Here is a 14201-nt window from a genome sequence, read left to right on the forward strand (position 1 = left end):
TCTGCTCAGAGATGACCTAATTCACACCTGTATCCCTATGTGAACTCTAAAGCCAGTCATATTTTATGTACAGTTGGTGAAGCCCCAAAGGATTACACCTGTATTAAAATTACAATCTCTGTGCTGGGTCAGATGATGTCAGAGTGTTTTTTGACAAGATCAGATAAAGCGCCGCAAAATGTCCAACTCAATTTAGCTGTACATGTCTCTCCATTACAATCCTTCTAACTTTAATATTCCATATCTACAAACTGCATGCTAATGTGAAATCCTGGACCGTCCTTCTTGCAGTTTTCACACATCAAGGAAGTGGTGGTTTAGTGGTTAGAGCACTGGGTTGTGGATGACAGGGTTGTGGGTTCACTACTAGGGTTTGCCAAGCTGCCACTGTTGGGCCCCTGAGCAAGGCCCTTCACCCTCTCTGCTCCCTGGGTGCTGCAGATGTGGCTTCCCACCATTCCAGGCACATTTGCTTGCTATGTGTATGATCTAAAGTGTGTCTGTGTGTGTTTATTGTATGGATGGGTGGAAGGCAAAGACACAAATGGTGGTTGTCTTTTGTTGTCTTTAAATTTTTTCCAGAAAGTCAACCTCTTGCTAATAGAAAATCGCTGGAAAAACAAGCCAGTTTCAGTTATTTTTATAGCAGGTCTTGGAGTTCAGGGCTTGTGTCTGAGCATTATCCATGACGTTAACACAGGTTAGTCCTGTAAGAAGATGCAGGCTGACTGCATTGTATCCTCCAGTTGCTTTTTCAAAGAGTCATGGGCCCTGTTTTTTTTTTTTCTGTGTTTGGCACAGAATCAAAATGGCTCAGATTTTGAGCCATACTGAGTCCTGGGTTGAACTGTAGTTTTGGTCAGTGCTGGTCAGTGAGTGTTTTCTAATAACCTCTGAAATCCTCTCTACCTAACTCACAAAACAGGGTTACACATTTAAAAATAAAAGTGCTTCAAATGGTTCTTCAGAGATGCTGTAGGAGAACCACTTTTGGTTCCACACTGTTAAAAGTATAAGATCCTTGAGGAACTTTTGGATGTTCTTTATTTTGAAACTGGAGGAACCTTGGTGCTTTGGGGAACCTTCAAGAAAAGGGTTTAGAAGAAAAATTTTCCTTGATGGTTTTCTTAAAGCACCTTCAGTTTGAAACTGAAGAACCTCTAAAAGTTTGTCAAGGATCTTATATGTTTAATAGTGCACAAAGAATTTATGTTTGTAATAGAAACACACCATTTAGACAAAAATATTGGGACACATGATTTTTCATTGTTTCTTCCTAAATCATGGGCATAAAACACATGCATAAAACAACATAAAGTGCTTTTGTTGGAGTATTGATTTGCTCCAACAACTAGATTTTGAAACATTGCTGTGGAGATCTGATTGCATGCAGTGACAAGAGTATTGTTGAGTCCAGAAGGTTCGATGACCATCACCCCACCTCATTCCAAACTCCCAAAAGTTTTAGATGGATCACCATCATTCCAGAGAATACAACTTCACACTGCTTCACAGCTCCATGCTTTTACCCCTCCAGCCCACACCTGGCATTATGCATGGTACCAATACGTTCATGTTCAGCTGCACTAGATAGTCCTATTCTATTGGCAATATTTTCTTACAGGGACTAAACAAGCTGTTTGTGTGCATTCACACATCTTTGTCAGAAATGGGTGCGACCTAAAGTAGCTCAATTAATTTATCAGAAGGTATGTCCACAAACATTTGGACATATGGTGGATATACCATTTGAATGTAAAGAATCTTTAAATCAAGTGGCCTTCAAAAGGTTCTTTTAGAACCTTTAGACCTTTAAAAGTTTCTGCTCTATTGCAAACATGGTTCTTCATAGAACCAAAAGTGGTTCTTTCATGCCATTTGAAGCATCTTTATTTTTAGAGCAAGAATGTGGGTAAGCTATGGTTCCCCACAGATCAATTTGAGATCCAGTGATATATGGTGCATTGGTTAACATGTACAGCCCCTTTTAATGTTTGTGGTGGTCTTTCACATGTACCTAGAGCTTTTTTAGACATAATAATTGATTTTTGTGACCTTGCATTGCTGCTGTTAGCACTAGGGATGTCCCAATGAGGTTATCTTACCCTCAGTCTGATCCAAGTCTCTTAATGCAGAGTATCAGCCATTATTGATCCGATCTGATCTTTGTGTTTAAATAAATAATAAAGCCACACCGTTTAGATAAGTGCAATGATTTGATGTTCTATAGTGTGTGTATTAGCATTAGAATTAGCCTCCCAGTTGTTAACACGCTGTTAAATGGTGGTTAAAACACAAAGAAAGACACATGATTCTCCTGCTGGTAAAACAGAATGTCTCAAGGATTGTTTTATAAAGTGTCAGATATTACGGCCTGTTTTCATGTTCCACTGTAAAATAGTTCCACACCTCACACTCTAAACTCTTTTAATCAACTTTTGAGAATGTCCGCACTGTCTGTTAATAGCACCGTGGTTAAAACAAAGACCCAGAACTGGACTGGGATTAAAATAGCCTGTATTCAGTCCTTTAAAATATGCCTGGATCAGCATCTCTACTAATAGTTAAACAGTTACTTTAACTAATGTGAAAAACTTAGCTTTGCTAAAATGTTAGTAAACAAAAAACAACTGATAGTAGTGTTTTTGTGCCCTGCAGTCTAACTTATATGACGCTGCATGACTCCAGTTTTGGCCCTGGAGAGGAACTGTGGGATAACTCGGCTGAGCTGGAGAGGAGATGCCGGCTGGGCAGTGAAGTGGCCAGTCTCTCTCGTTCCCTCTCCACTGAGAAAAGTGAACACAACTTCAAACTCTCCTCCAACCTCAGGTATGTATCATGTGGATCTGGATCTGTGTGTGGATGCAGGGCAACACAGAGCTTGATGAAATGGATTTCTGTTTGCTTCACAGATACTGTTTAAGGATCACAAAACTTGTCACCATCTTCACCATTGTTGTCCTGTGTTCGGTAAGTTTTGTAACCAGCACATCTGCATATAGCGTATAGACTGTTTGGACAAGTAACACAATTCGTAGTAAAATTTCATTAATGTGATATTAACATGAGTCTGCTTCACGGGCAGCTTTTCTTCAGCATGTATCCTGATCGAGAGAGACCCTGGAGGATGTTTGCAGTCTCATCCACTGAGAGTTTTTGTATCTTTTCCATTTATGTGCTATCGAAGACAATCAACAGTTAAAAATGACCTGATATTCAAATGCCATAAAGTTAGAGATGATATAGAGATACTTCTTTTTTTGCCAATTCTTTCTGGCAAAAGGCTCTTCGTTCAGTGGGATCCTATGGCCGTCTTGTCTGTACTACTCTTTTGAGGTCCATGCACAGATTTTCATTGATGTTTAGATTTGGGGAATGTGAGGGCCATGGCAAAACCTTCGGCTTGTGCCCCTCGAGGTCATTCATTGTAGACTTTGAGGTGTGTTTAGGATCATGATCCTGTTGTACACTGCTACAAATATAAGATTCTTGAGGAACTCTTCAGTTTGAAGAGTGGAGGAACATTAAAGGAACCTTGTCTTTTTAAACCTTTTCTTGAAGGTTCATCAAATCACCTTAAAAGGTTCCTTCACATTTCCAAATGGAAGAACCTCCAAAACTTCCTCAAGGATCTTATTACACCCTCTTTTAATTTTTCACTCTATATACTACTTTTTCTACTTTTATTTTATGTGATTTATGCTTCCAGAAATGATTGGTATTTAGTTAAATCCATTCTTTCTTCTAGAAGTGAAATGTTCCCTGTGCTACTGGCTGCAACACAAGCCCAAAGCAATACCGATTTACCCTTGTGCTTTACAGCCCGGGGACAAGGTTCGAGGAGTCATGTGTTGTCATTTATGAATCTTTAAAATTTTAAAACTGACTTTTCATAATGATGATCATGAACAAGCCAAAGCCCTGATCAGGTAATTAAGGTCTAAGAGTTTGACAAAAGTCTCAAGTCTCAAGTCTTATGGGGTGCACAAACTGCACAAGCATGGTGCCCCTTTCCTTTTTTTTGCTCTAAAATTGTCTAAAACATGTGATCTAAAGTAATCATGCTTAAACATTGACAACAATGTTTCATCTTCATCTTTCAGGTTATCCTGAAAAGGTTCATCTTGTTCTCACTTGACTGTTCAAAATAAATAATGTGACCATAAAACAGTAGACTTAAAGAGCCAATTAAGTTGTTTATGTTGCACCATTGGCTAAATTGGCTAATTTTCAAATGAAAAACTTAGTTACAACTAATAAAAACTAATAACAATCAGCCACTGAGTGTTTAGCTGTTTGAAAATTAAAATCAGAATGAACCATTAAAATTCATGGTCAATACATCTCTCTTCACTGGTAGAATCAGAGAAAATTCTTTCCATTTATAGGTCTGAGATATCCTACATTCTCTGAATACATGGCCCAGATGTAATTTTTCAAAGTCAGGAATGATCATATCTGTCAGACATTTTGCTGAAGGACTTGGCTGATCTTATCTGATGGTGAGATAATCTCATCATCTGCTATTTAAATGGCTTTACATCTTGTGGTAATAGCTTTGACTCAACTGATCATGCATGACAAGTGACTTTGTCTGCCCTATCTCTGAGTGCTTTAATGTGCGATTACTGGGAAATGTATATGCTCACGTCTGGGGGGAGGAATTCATGCTAAAACCCTGCTGTTAAATGCTGGGTGGTATTTGTTCTTCATGACACCCATGTGGCATATGCAATCTGATCATGACAGCAGGTTTCCCTTGACTCGCTTGACCCCTCAGCGATGAACTTGACAGACTTCCGTGATAATGCATTGTTAAAGCTTCAGGTAGGTGGGCCCTTCATGACTGGAATGGAGGGTGTCCCTACCCAGGAGTACATTCTGATACAGGTGGAGCAAACAGTAGAAATAGGATCCCGCAGGAAACGTTTTCAACAGGTAAGACTTGCAATGATAACTTAAACTTCCTTAAAACTTGCTAAACTGAGCCTCAGTGACTTATGCTGCTATATATATATGTAATAAAAAATCCCTTTACTGTTAATGCTTCTCCCGGAAAAGTGGGTTAACATGGTTCAGAGAAAATATATGTAATGCTATTCAGCTACAGTTATTGATGCTACAGGTAGTGACTGATAAACTAATGACAGCCCATTACTAAGAACTATTGGACAGTACATACCCTCCACTATTGTCACAACAGCTAATTGTTACGGGCCGAATTTTGATTGTTTATAAGTTTAGAGTTTCACTATGAAGAAGCTAAATGTCGTAGCATATCAGGGTAAGATACTAACATCATCACATCCCTCAGGCACATGAGTTTGATGACCACCCTGGCCAAAGAAGAATCTGTAGAGTATATGTGTAGCATGATTAGATTTGTCTGAAAAAGGGATTTTAGAGGTGTGTTTTGTGTTCATGGCCAGGAATGAAAGGCAAATAAAAAGGGAGAAAATTTAGCCTGTGTTTTTGTGTTTACTGCATTTTAACTGGAAGGAGGTTCTGTTTATTGAAAATTGACTAAAGCTTTTTTAGCTAATGAGACATAACATAATATTTCCAACTGGACACTAAATGCTATGTAGCGACACTTAATGGTGTCTTTGTCTTCAATGAATTATGTAATTGTTTTGGCAGAAACTGAGTGGTTTGCTACAATTTCACATTCAATCAAATGCAGTTTTGGACAATATAACTTATAATATTATACGTATATGTATTATACGTATAATCTTGCAACAGATACTGTAAAAAGAATGTGTTTGTGGCTGGAGCATGGATAGGTGAATGAATCAGATTTAAATAGGTTTTATTAGCGAAGTATAATATGATTGAGACCAGTAGTTCACATTAAGACACTTATATTGAAGTTCTGAATTAAACAGCTTAAAAATGAAAACAGCACACTCTGATATGGTAAAATAAAAATTGTGTGAGTAGAGAAGACTATTGATTTGATTTCATATGCTGTATTTATTGATCACAACAACTTTCTGAAGTAAACAAAAAGTCCTTGTTAAAGCAATATTAGTGAAACAGATGAAATGTGCAGGGTTATTATTTTGCATTATACTGGACACAATGAAAAGTGTTCTGCCAAAAGTGATTATTCAGTGCCATACTTGTCCAAAATCTATGAGTTTGTCATCTAGATGATCTATAGAGTTGTTTGCGTGATGCCAGGTTTATTCAGTGTTGCAGAACAAATGCTTTATCAAAGTATCAAAATCGTGCTGCTGAATAATATCCTGCACTAAAACTGACAGTGATCTATGAATAACACTCCCAATGCTAATGCTCCCACCCCTTTAAGCAGGATTGCAACAATGCGTAGCGCAGCTTGATGAGGAATGTTTTCCTTGTATTTTGTGTGTGTGATGCAAACAGATACTGCATAACTGGACTATACCTTTACATTCGAAGAGGAACGATCAGATTCTTACAACGAGAACATTTGAAATGTTGACAGGGTAAGTTTGAACAAAGCTGCATGCAATAATTGCACACTTCCAGGTTAGTTAACATTAATGGTTAGTTTGACAAAGTGACATTAATATGAATGTGAGCCTCATTTCTTGTCTTGTGATTTACGTTGATGTATCAGAGATATAAAAATGACCAATAAACCCAGACTCACTCCTACTAACACATGCCAAAGATGATAAATCCATCAAATTAATTGTTTGGATTGAACAAAGATTGAAGCAAAGAAATGTAGGGTTATTGTTGTATGTTTTCTGTACATTCACATTATTATTCCCAATATAATGATAAAATTATATAATTAATTGCATAGTTTATACCAACACAATATGGTGCAGAGGTTTTAGGCAATTAAGCACACTATGTACCCCCTTGGCAATAAGAGAGTTTTTGCTATAAAAAGCTCCAGATCACATTAGAACAGATGCACATAAACATAAACAGATGCCCCAGCCAGCAATGGCTTTGTCCAGTTCCATCACCAGGTCTCAAATGTGGCTCAGTGGTCTAATGCGCTACCACTTTGCCTCGAAAGAACATAATTGGCCGTACTCTCTCCAGGTGATGATGACGCTTAAGATGTCTGTTAGCTGGGGACCCGGCACTGTCCTCCAAGTGTGTTAGCTGTTTGCCAAGTCCTAATGTCGGGGGCATTGCTAGTGCTAGGGGGAACTATGAGCATAAAAAAACATCAAAATACTAAAAGTACTAGCAATTAACCACCCCAAAAAAACTAATATGGGATATTTTTGAGTTTAGAATGTTTTAAGGAGCAGTGAGTAAAAAATTATTTTATCAACACCTTTTTAAATTAATTTTCATACTTTCATTTTAACAGTTTAGTGAGGGTTTAGTGGAGCTACAATCAATGTTACCATGTTCTCTGACTTCTCCTTCTGTGTCTCCCTTCTACCCTCACTGTCCAGCGCTCCAATCCTGATCAACGCCCAGGCCTTCCTTCTAGACAATCAGGTGGTGCCTCTCTCGATGACGCATCAGTCTCTGTACGTAACCGTGGAAACACAGGTGCTCATTGCTGGAGTAATCCTGACCGGAGTCTACGTGCTCATTATCTTTGAGGTAAAGCAAAGCGTCTTCAGTCTGTCTGTGAATTGTTTGGAGGTGACTTTCATGCTACAAAATGCATGCTCATGGCAAACACTGCAGCTGTATGATGTTATTGTTGCATATAATTCTAAGAAAATGCATTAGAAATTGCACTGCCTGCGGCTCACCCTGTGACTCTGCTGTGAGGAATATCTGGAGGCTCTCTTCTGTTAATTCCATGATGTACAGCAGCGTGTGTGCACTGCTACTGTCATGAAGAAAAGCAAGTGTAACAGGAGGAACAGCTTATTTATAGGGACTATCCACACAGGTGTAGGTAAACACACTTCTCAGGTACCTACATGAGTGTGTGGGAATGAGGAAAAGGCGACTATAATGATCAATTATAAACACTCCCGTAGCTTATCTCCCTATTTAGATCCCTGAATTGAGGGAAAGATGTGCTGTGTTCAGGTTGATTTAGAGGCTGTCCTTTTTGTCTGTGTGGTTTTATTTAGTAATTCTCCTCTAGGCTCTGAGAAAGGATGGGCCTTCATGCCTAATGCAAATCTCTGGGTCTGGGGCTCAGTTATAAGAAATAAGGGATCATTTTAGTCCTGAATGGCTTTTCAGTGTCATGGTACAGGTGTTGCATTAAGTGTTTATCAAACAAATAAGCTGTGATCCATTTTACATTCAGATCTTCTGATCCCAAAATATAAACATGTACATAAATGATCATTATAAAGTAATGCAATATGCATTTTTTTGGGGGGTTACAAATGCAGTAAAAAAACCCAATCCACAGGCATGTCAATCTAAATGCCTTGCTCTGTATCTAATCAACCAAAATTGGATTGAAAATACACATGAAAAAGAGTTTTGCTGGAGTAACTGTCTCTATTGTCCAAGGAAGGCTTTCTATTGAATTCTGGAGCATTGCTATGAGGATTTGATTGCATTCAGTGACAAGAGCATTAGTGAGGTCAGGATGTTGGATGTTCATTACTTTACTTCATCCTCAACTTCCCAACTCATCCCAAAAGTATTGGATAGAGCACCCTTAATCATTCCAGCTGCTCCACGGCTCAATACTGGGGGGCCTTATACCTTTCAAGCCCACACCTGGCATTAGGCATGGTGCCAATAGGTTTATGTTTGGCTGCTCCAAAGAGTCCTATTCTATTGGTGGCATTTCTCTACAAGGGGCTAGACAAGCTGTGTGTGTGCATTTGCACATCTGTGTCAGCAATAGGTGACATTTAAAGCAGCTCAGTGCATATTATTAGAAGGGGTGCCCACAAACATTTGGCCATATAGTGTATGAGTTACATTTAAACACCTGCCTAATGCAAAAAAACTAAAGGCCTGTATGCCGGCACCCACATTTCAATTCCTCACACTCAAATGATGTGAATTACGTGCTAATATTATGTAATTCGTTATTTAGATATTTTTTGAAGTAGATAATTTTACTATTATCTTCTGACACTAATATGAGTCTGATGTCATGGTGCATTGTTAGTTTTACTGACTTATAAAGGCTGGAAATGCATCTTGAGGCTGGTTGGTCGATATTCAATATGACAAAGGAGTCATCAAAACTCAGTCTCAAAACTCAACTGACAAATGTTGGTAGTACTGCTTTTTGCCACTAGAGGTCAGCTGGCTCTCCTGGACATTATTTGTTGCATATATGTGCTGTCTGGAAACAGTTTCCAACCCTAGAAATCATACAGCATCTTTCACAGTGTGACACACAAGCTATTTTGCTCATGTAATAGTATAAATTATTTTGTGGTGAACAGTAAGATAATCAGAGGACTGATTGACCTTCGACTGCCTTTGTTGTTGGAGTTACATTGTCTTTATAAATACATTAATCACCTGGATCTCATCACTGACAAGACAAAACCTCCAAACTGGCAATGTTACTAGACAGTAGAAAAGTTAAATTTTAACGTTCAATGATGATATGAAAGTCAATATAAAAAGATTTTATTTCAAGTCTTTTTGGAGCATTTCTATTAGTCCATTCATCATGGAATTAATGACACAATGTAAAGAACAGCTGCCAGATTTAAATGATGTCCCGATTTAAAAGCCGTTCCTGACATTTAATCCATTGTAAGGCTGAGGTTTTTTTTTTACACTAAGCTTCTAAGAGTTAGAAGTAGAAATGAATGGCTTCATAACAGAACAGCATCCGTATCTTAGCCCTCTGAACACTTCTAGAACAACTCCAAGGCTTTCTTCAGCAACACTTGCCTCAGCCCAAAAGCACAGTTGATATGCTTCAGATGTTTTAATTGCCACATTGTCTCATTATTTTAACTTCTGTAAATGAGTGGAACAAAATCTTCTCTCAAGCACTCTAAATCTCAGAGTGCCTTACCAGCCAGCTTATCCCTATTCCACTATTCTGTTTTGCTGTGAACTAGAGCTGATGATATCCCTGTAGAGCTTTCGTCCTGTGGGTTTGGTCTCTCTTTCTGTTGCTCCTGGAGGACACAGGCAGGGAGAACCTCCCACTTTAATTACTCCTGTTTGTTTGGGAGGGATAACATGCTGTGCCCCGGAGTCCTGTAATTAGTGTCTGTAACAGTGAAGAGAGAAGTTTACTCCAAAACATGACACCAAAACAGGCAATTCATCACTGCAGTGCTTCACATGCGTAAGAGAAGGTATATTGAGTACTGAAATCTTAATGTGTATGTAATATGAGTGATTTTGCAAAACATCAAAATGCCTTGCACAAAGTTTAAAGGGCCTGTATGAAAAAATACATCGCATCAGTAGTTCATTTATAGAAATGTATAGCAACTAATCTTTAAAGACCACCAAAGCTATCACATTTACATTTACATGTAACTCTCTCTACTCTCCAGGGAAGGCTTTGTACTAGATTTTGGAGCATTTCTGTAAGGATGTATTTGCATAAAGTGACAAGCCTTAGTGAGGTCAGGATGTTGCATGATTATCACCCCACCTCATCCCTAACTCTCCGACAGTATTGGATGGAGCACCATTCTTATTCCAGAGAACACAGAGGAGGAGGGGGGGGGGATCCCCTTCTACCACACACCTATTAGGCATGGTGTCAAATGGGTTAATCTAGGTTATCTGTTTATCTGTTCCAGAGAGTCCTATTCTATTGGCAGTACTTCTCTACAGGTACTAGACAAGCTGGGTGTTAAAGTTGCTAAATGCCTTCATTACTTCGTTTGGCAATGTAACTCTGCCAGCCCAGACTGATTTTTGAATGCAGCACAATACAGGGCAACAAATCAGAGCAGAGTGTCATTTACATGTATCATACTTAAACATATAATAAAAGAGAAGAAAAAAGAAGACATATGTGTTGAAGATAGACCCTTTAAAAACTTTAAAAAGCCTGAACTTTAGACCCTTATGGATGATAAAATTAGTATGTGAAAAGCAGCTTCATCTGCCTAATCTCCTGACTGCCACTGAATTATTTTCTATGCATGTGCAGTGCGCCATTGCTTTGTTGACTGTAGAATAATAATAATATTAAGGGTTTTTTTTTTATCATGGACCCCATCAGCATTAAATCAATTTCCTCTCCTTTCTTACTGCATTATTAGATTGGAATAGTTCCCTCTCTGTAACTCTGTAAAGTATACAGAGTTGGAAAATGACCTAGACCTAGACCTGCAGTTCAAGTGTAGGGCTCGGTTGGACTCCACCTGCAGTTCAAATGCAGTTTTAGACATTGTAAGTTCTACTCATTATACAGACTGTTACAGTCATCTATACACACACACACACACACACACACACACACACACACAAGCACAGTACATACTGGCAATTCAGTTATCTAGCTTATAGTTTGCTTATTCAGGATTGGCTGTTGTGCTCTTGAAGTGTTCTTAACTGAGCGTCCACTTTTAGGGAGCATAGCAACAGCCCTGACTTTTCTCCATTTGTAGACAGTTTTTCTAACCATGGATTTATATACACCCAGGTCTTCAGCAAAGCTTCCAGCTTCCGAAGCTTCCAGCTTCATGTGTCTCCATTACAAGTATCTGAAAGTTCTACACATTGTTTTAGAAGACCTTGGCATAGGTCACTCTAACCAGTGCCTTTATTTAATGGGTAATACACCTATGAAACTCACACTTTCCAAAAATGTCTCACCAATTAAAACATTTTTTGCCAACTAGCTCTTGGAGAAGTCACAGTAGCTCACTTACTTTTTCTAGCCTGCACTTTGAATGTTTACTCAGTGTGCTCAATAAAAGACTTGAACAGTACAACTATTTGTGTATTATTAGTGTATTTAGGTTGTGTTTTTCTGTTATTGTGACAGATACTGATCAAACCACATTTTATTAGTAATCAATGCAGATATCCAGGTTCTACAGGACTTTTCTTGTAATTGTATCTTGTCCAAAGAATCTTTCTGAAATTATACATGTTGAAAACATTACATTTGACCCAAAACAGCATATGTATTAATATGTGTTTATTATATTTTAGTAATCATTTTATCTATTTTTGGGAATTATTTGACAAGAGTGAGTACACTGAAAGAACTATTTTTATGAATTGAAGCCACATGGAGTCCAACTATGTTTTGGAGTCTGTTATGATGACATCAACTTTGATTTCACTGGTTATGTATATTTTATATTTTTTTTATTAAAAATATTCATGATTTATTTATTCTTTTTTGGAAGCTGACTTTAGTGAAGTAAAAACAAAAATTGGCAGCCAAGCCTGAAGGAGTCGGTTGGACAGGCAGTCATTAACACACAGCCGTCTTCCATAGCCATGAAGGAAAACCATTTACTTAATGTGACTGCCTCATTAACCCTACACTTGCTTCATGCCTGTAATTAATCATCCTCACATCAAATGATCAGCGTTCCATTTGCAATTAAAATTCTGGGTGATTCATTAAACATGTTATAGGACAACTCTAGTAGGGGTCATGAGACAGCGGGGGGTTTCAGTGCTTGCCCATGTCTTGCAGAAAAGCAGACAGGAAGACCAGAATCTGCAGGATGTGGGCAAGCACTGAAACCCCCAGCTGATCACATAGATGTTATCTCATAAGCACCAAGAAAAACTGAGCACAGCAACCTGAGACTGGGCATCACTTTCACTTCACTAATGTGAAAACAATTCTCTTATCCACATTAATCCACATACTTGCATAACACATTCTTTGTGCTGAAACATTACGTTTCCCTTATTCTAAAAGCACAAATATCAAGACAACCATTAAACATTTATCTAATGTGTTATTGCTTCAAGGAAGTTAATCATGACATGTTACTGATTACTATGTAGTTGTAAATGGTAAAATTCAATCATTACTGGATAGGCCAATCTTTGAAATGTTGAAATCTGAGAAAAATGTAGTATCTAATATTAATGAATATTTATATGTGTTAAATTACACATAAATAATGCATGTTGAATTTCTTATGGCAGACACCTTTTAAACATTTTAATAATGGCTTATAGATTATTCATGACTGAAGCTAAAATTCCCCAGTTCCTGTGCCATGGAGACGTTTCAGAAAGGTGATTACATTTAGGAATCTGTTTGTCATCTTTTGAACCTTGTTTTCACTGAACAAATAATGCTCCAAATAAATTAATGACACTCGAGAGAAAACAAACACCACAAGAAACAAGTAACACTCCAATGAGTAACACAGGTTATGCTCTACAATGAGAAACACAGAATATTCCTTAATAATGATCTTATTAGCATAAGCCATGGTATCCAATCAGAAACACATGTAACATTCTTCAGTTGGAAATGTTATGAGAAACACAAGCTATGCTCTCCAATCAGAAACATAAGCTGTACTGTCCAATCAGAAACTTAAGCAATACTTTCAGAAACATAAGCTATGCTCTCCATTCAGAAACACAAGCCATGCTCTCCAATCAAAAACACAAGCCATGCTCTCCAATCAGAAACATAAGCTATGCTCTCCAATCAGAAACACAAGCTATGCTCTCAGTAACATCAACATCAGCACCGCACCAGCACATGTTCTGTTTTTAACACTGGTAGTCAGGTCACCCAGCACTTGGCCAGCAAAAAAACAAAACAAACAAAAAAAACAGATTAGACAAGCATGGAATTCATACTGGTCTAAGTTGTTCAGCAGTTCAGCAGGGATGTAATGATCTTAGAAACACAAGCTATGTTTTTCAATCAGAAATGCAAGCTGTTCCCAGAAACACAAGCTGTGCTGTCCAATCAGAAACACAAAATACAAGGTATGTTCTCAGAGACGCAACACAGTCTGTAACCATAGTCTTCATTACCACAGTTCCAAAAGTGGACTTTCAGTTTCAGATTTTAGCCTTGGTCTTGAATTAACGATTGTTTCATGGGGTAGAACATAGATGAGGCCCAGCAAGTTTCCAGCTTCTTCAGGACCTCTCACCGACATGTTTTACAGTACGTGTTTATGGCAGCTCAGGTGGACAAAAAGAATGTCTTTCCTGGCCTATGCTGCACACAGCTGTCTTGAAAGAGACAGTGGACTATGCTTTTGCTTCATGTGTTGAGCAGAGTGTTGAGTGAAGGGTGGAAAACCAAATTTTCCTGAATGCTACGTGATTTGCGATGGGCGCCATCTGTCACAGATAATCATAGTGATTTTACTTCCACA

General features: G+C 38.2%; 1 protein-coding gene across 1 annotated transcript in view; it reads left to right on the forward strand.

The window, feature by feature from the left end:
• Positions 1-14201, forward strand: part of oca2 (oculocutaneous albinism II) — a 118683-nt gene that overhangs the window by 12327 nt on the left and 92155 nt on the right. The window contains exons 3-8 of the mRNA XM_072683058.1: positions 2659-2829; positions 2913-2970; positions 3086-3158; positions 4781-4938; positions 6391-6473; positions 7413-7566. Coding sequence (XP_072539159.1) covers positions 2659-2829; positions 2913-2970; positions 3086-3158; positions 4781-4938; positions 6391-6473; positions 7413-7566 — 697 coding nt within the window. The remainder of the gene's footprint in view (positions 1-2658; positions 2830-2912; positions 2971-3085; positions 3159-4780; positions 4939-6390; positions 6474-7412; positions 7567-14201) is intronic.

Source organism: Salminus brasiliensis, chromosome 7 (assembly GCF_030463535.1).
Source record: "Salminus brasiliensis chromosome 7, fSalBra1.hap2, whole genome shotgun sequence".
Lineage (NCBI taxonomy): Eukaryota > Metazoa > Chordata > Actinopteri > Characiformes > Bryconidae > Salminus > Salminus brasiliensis.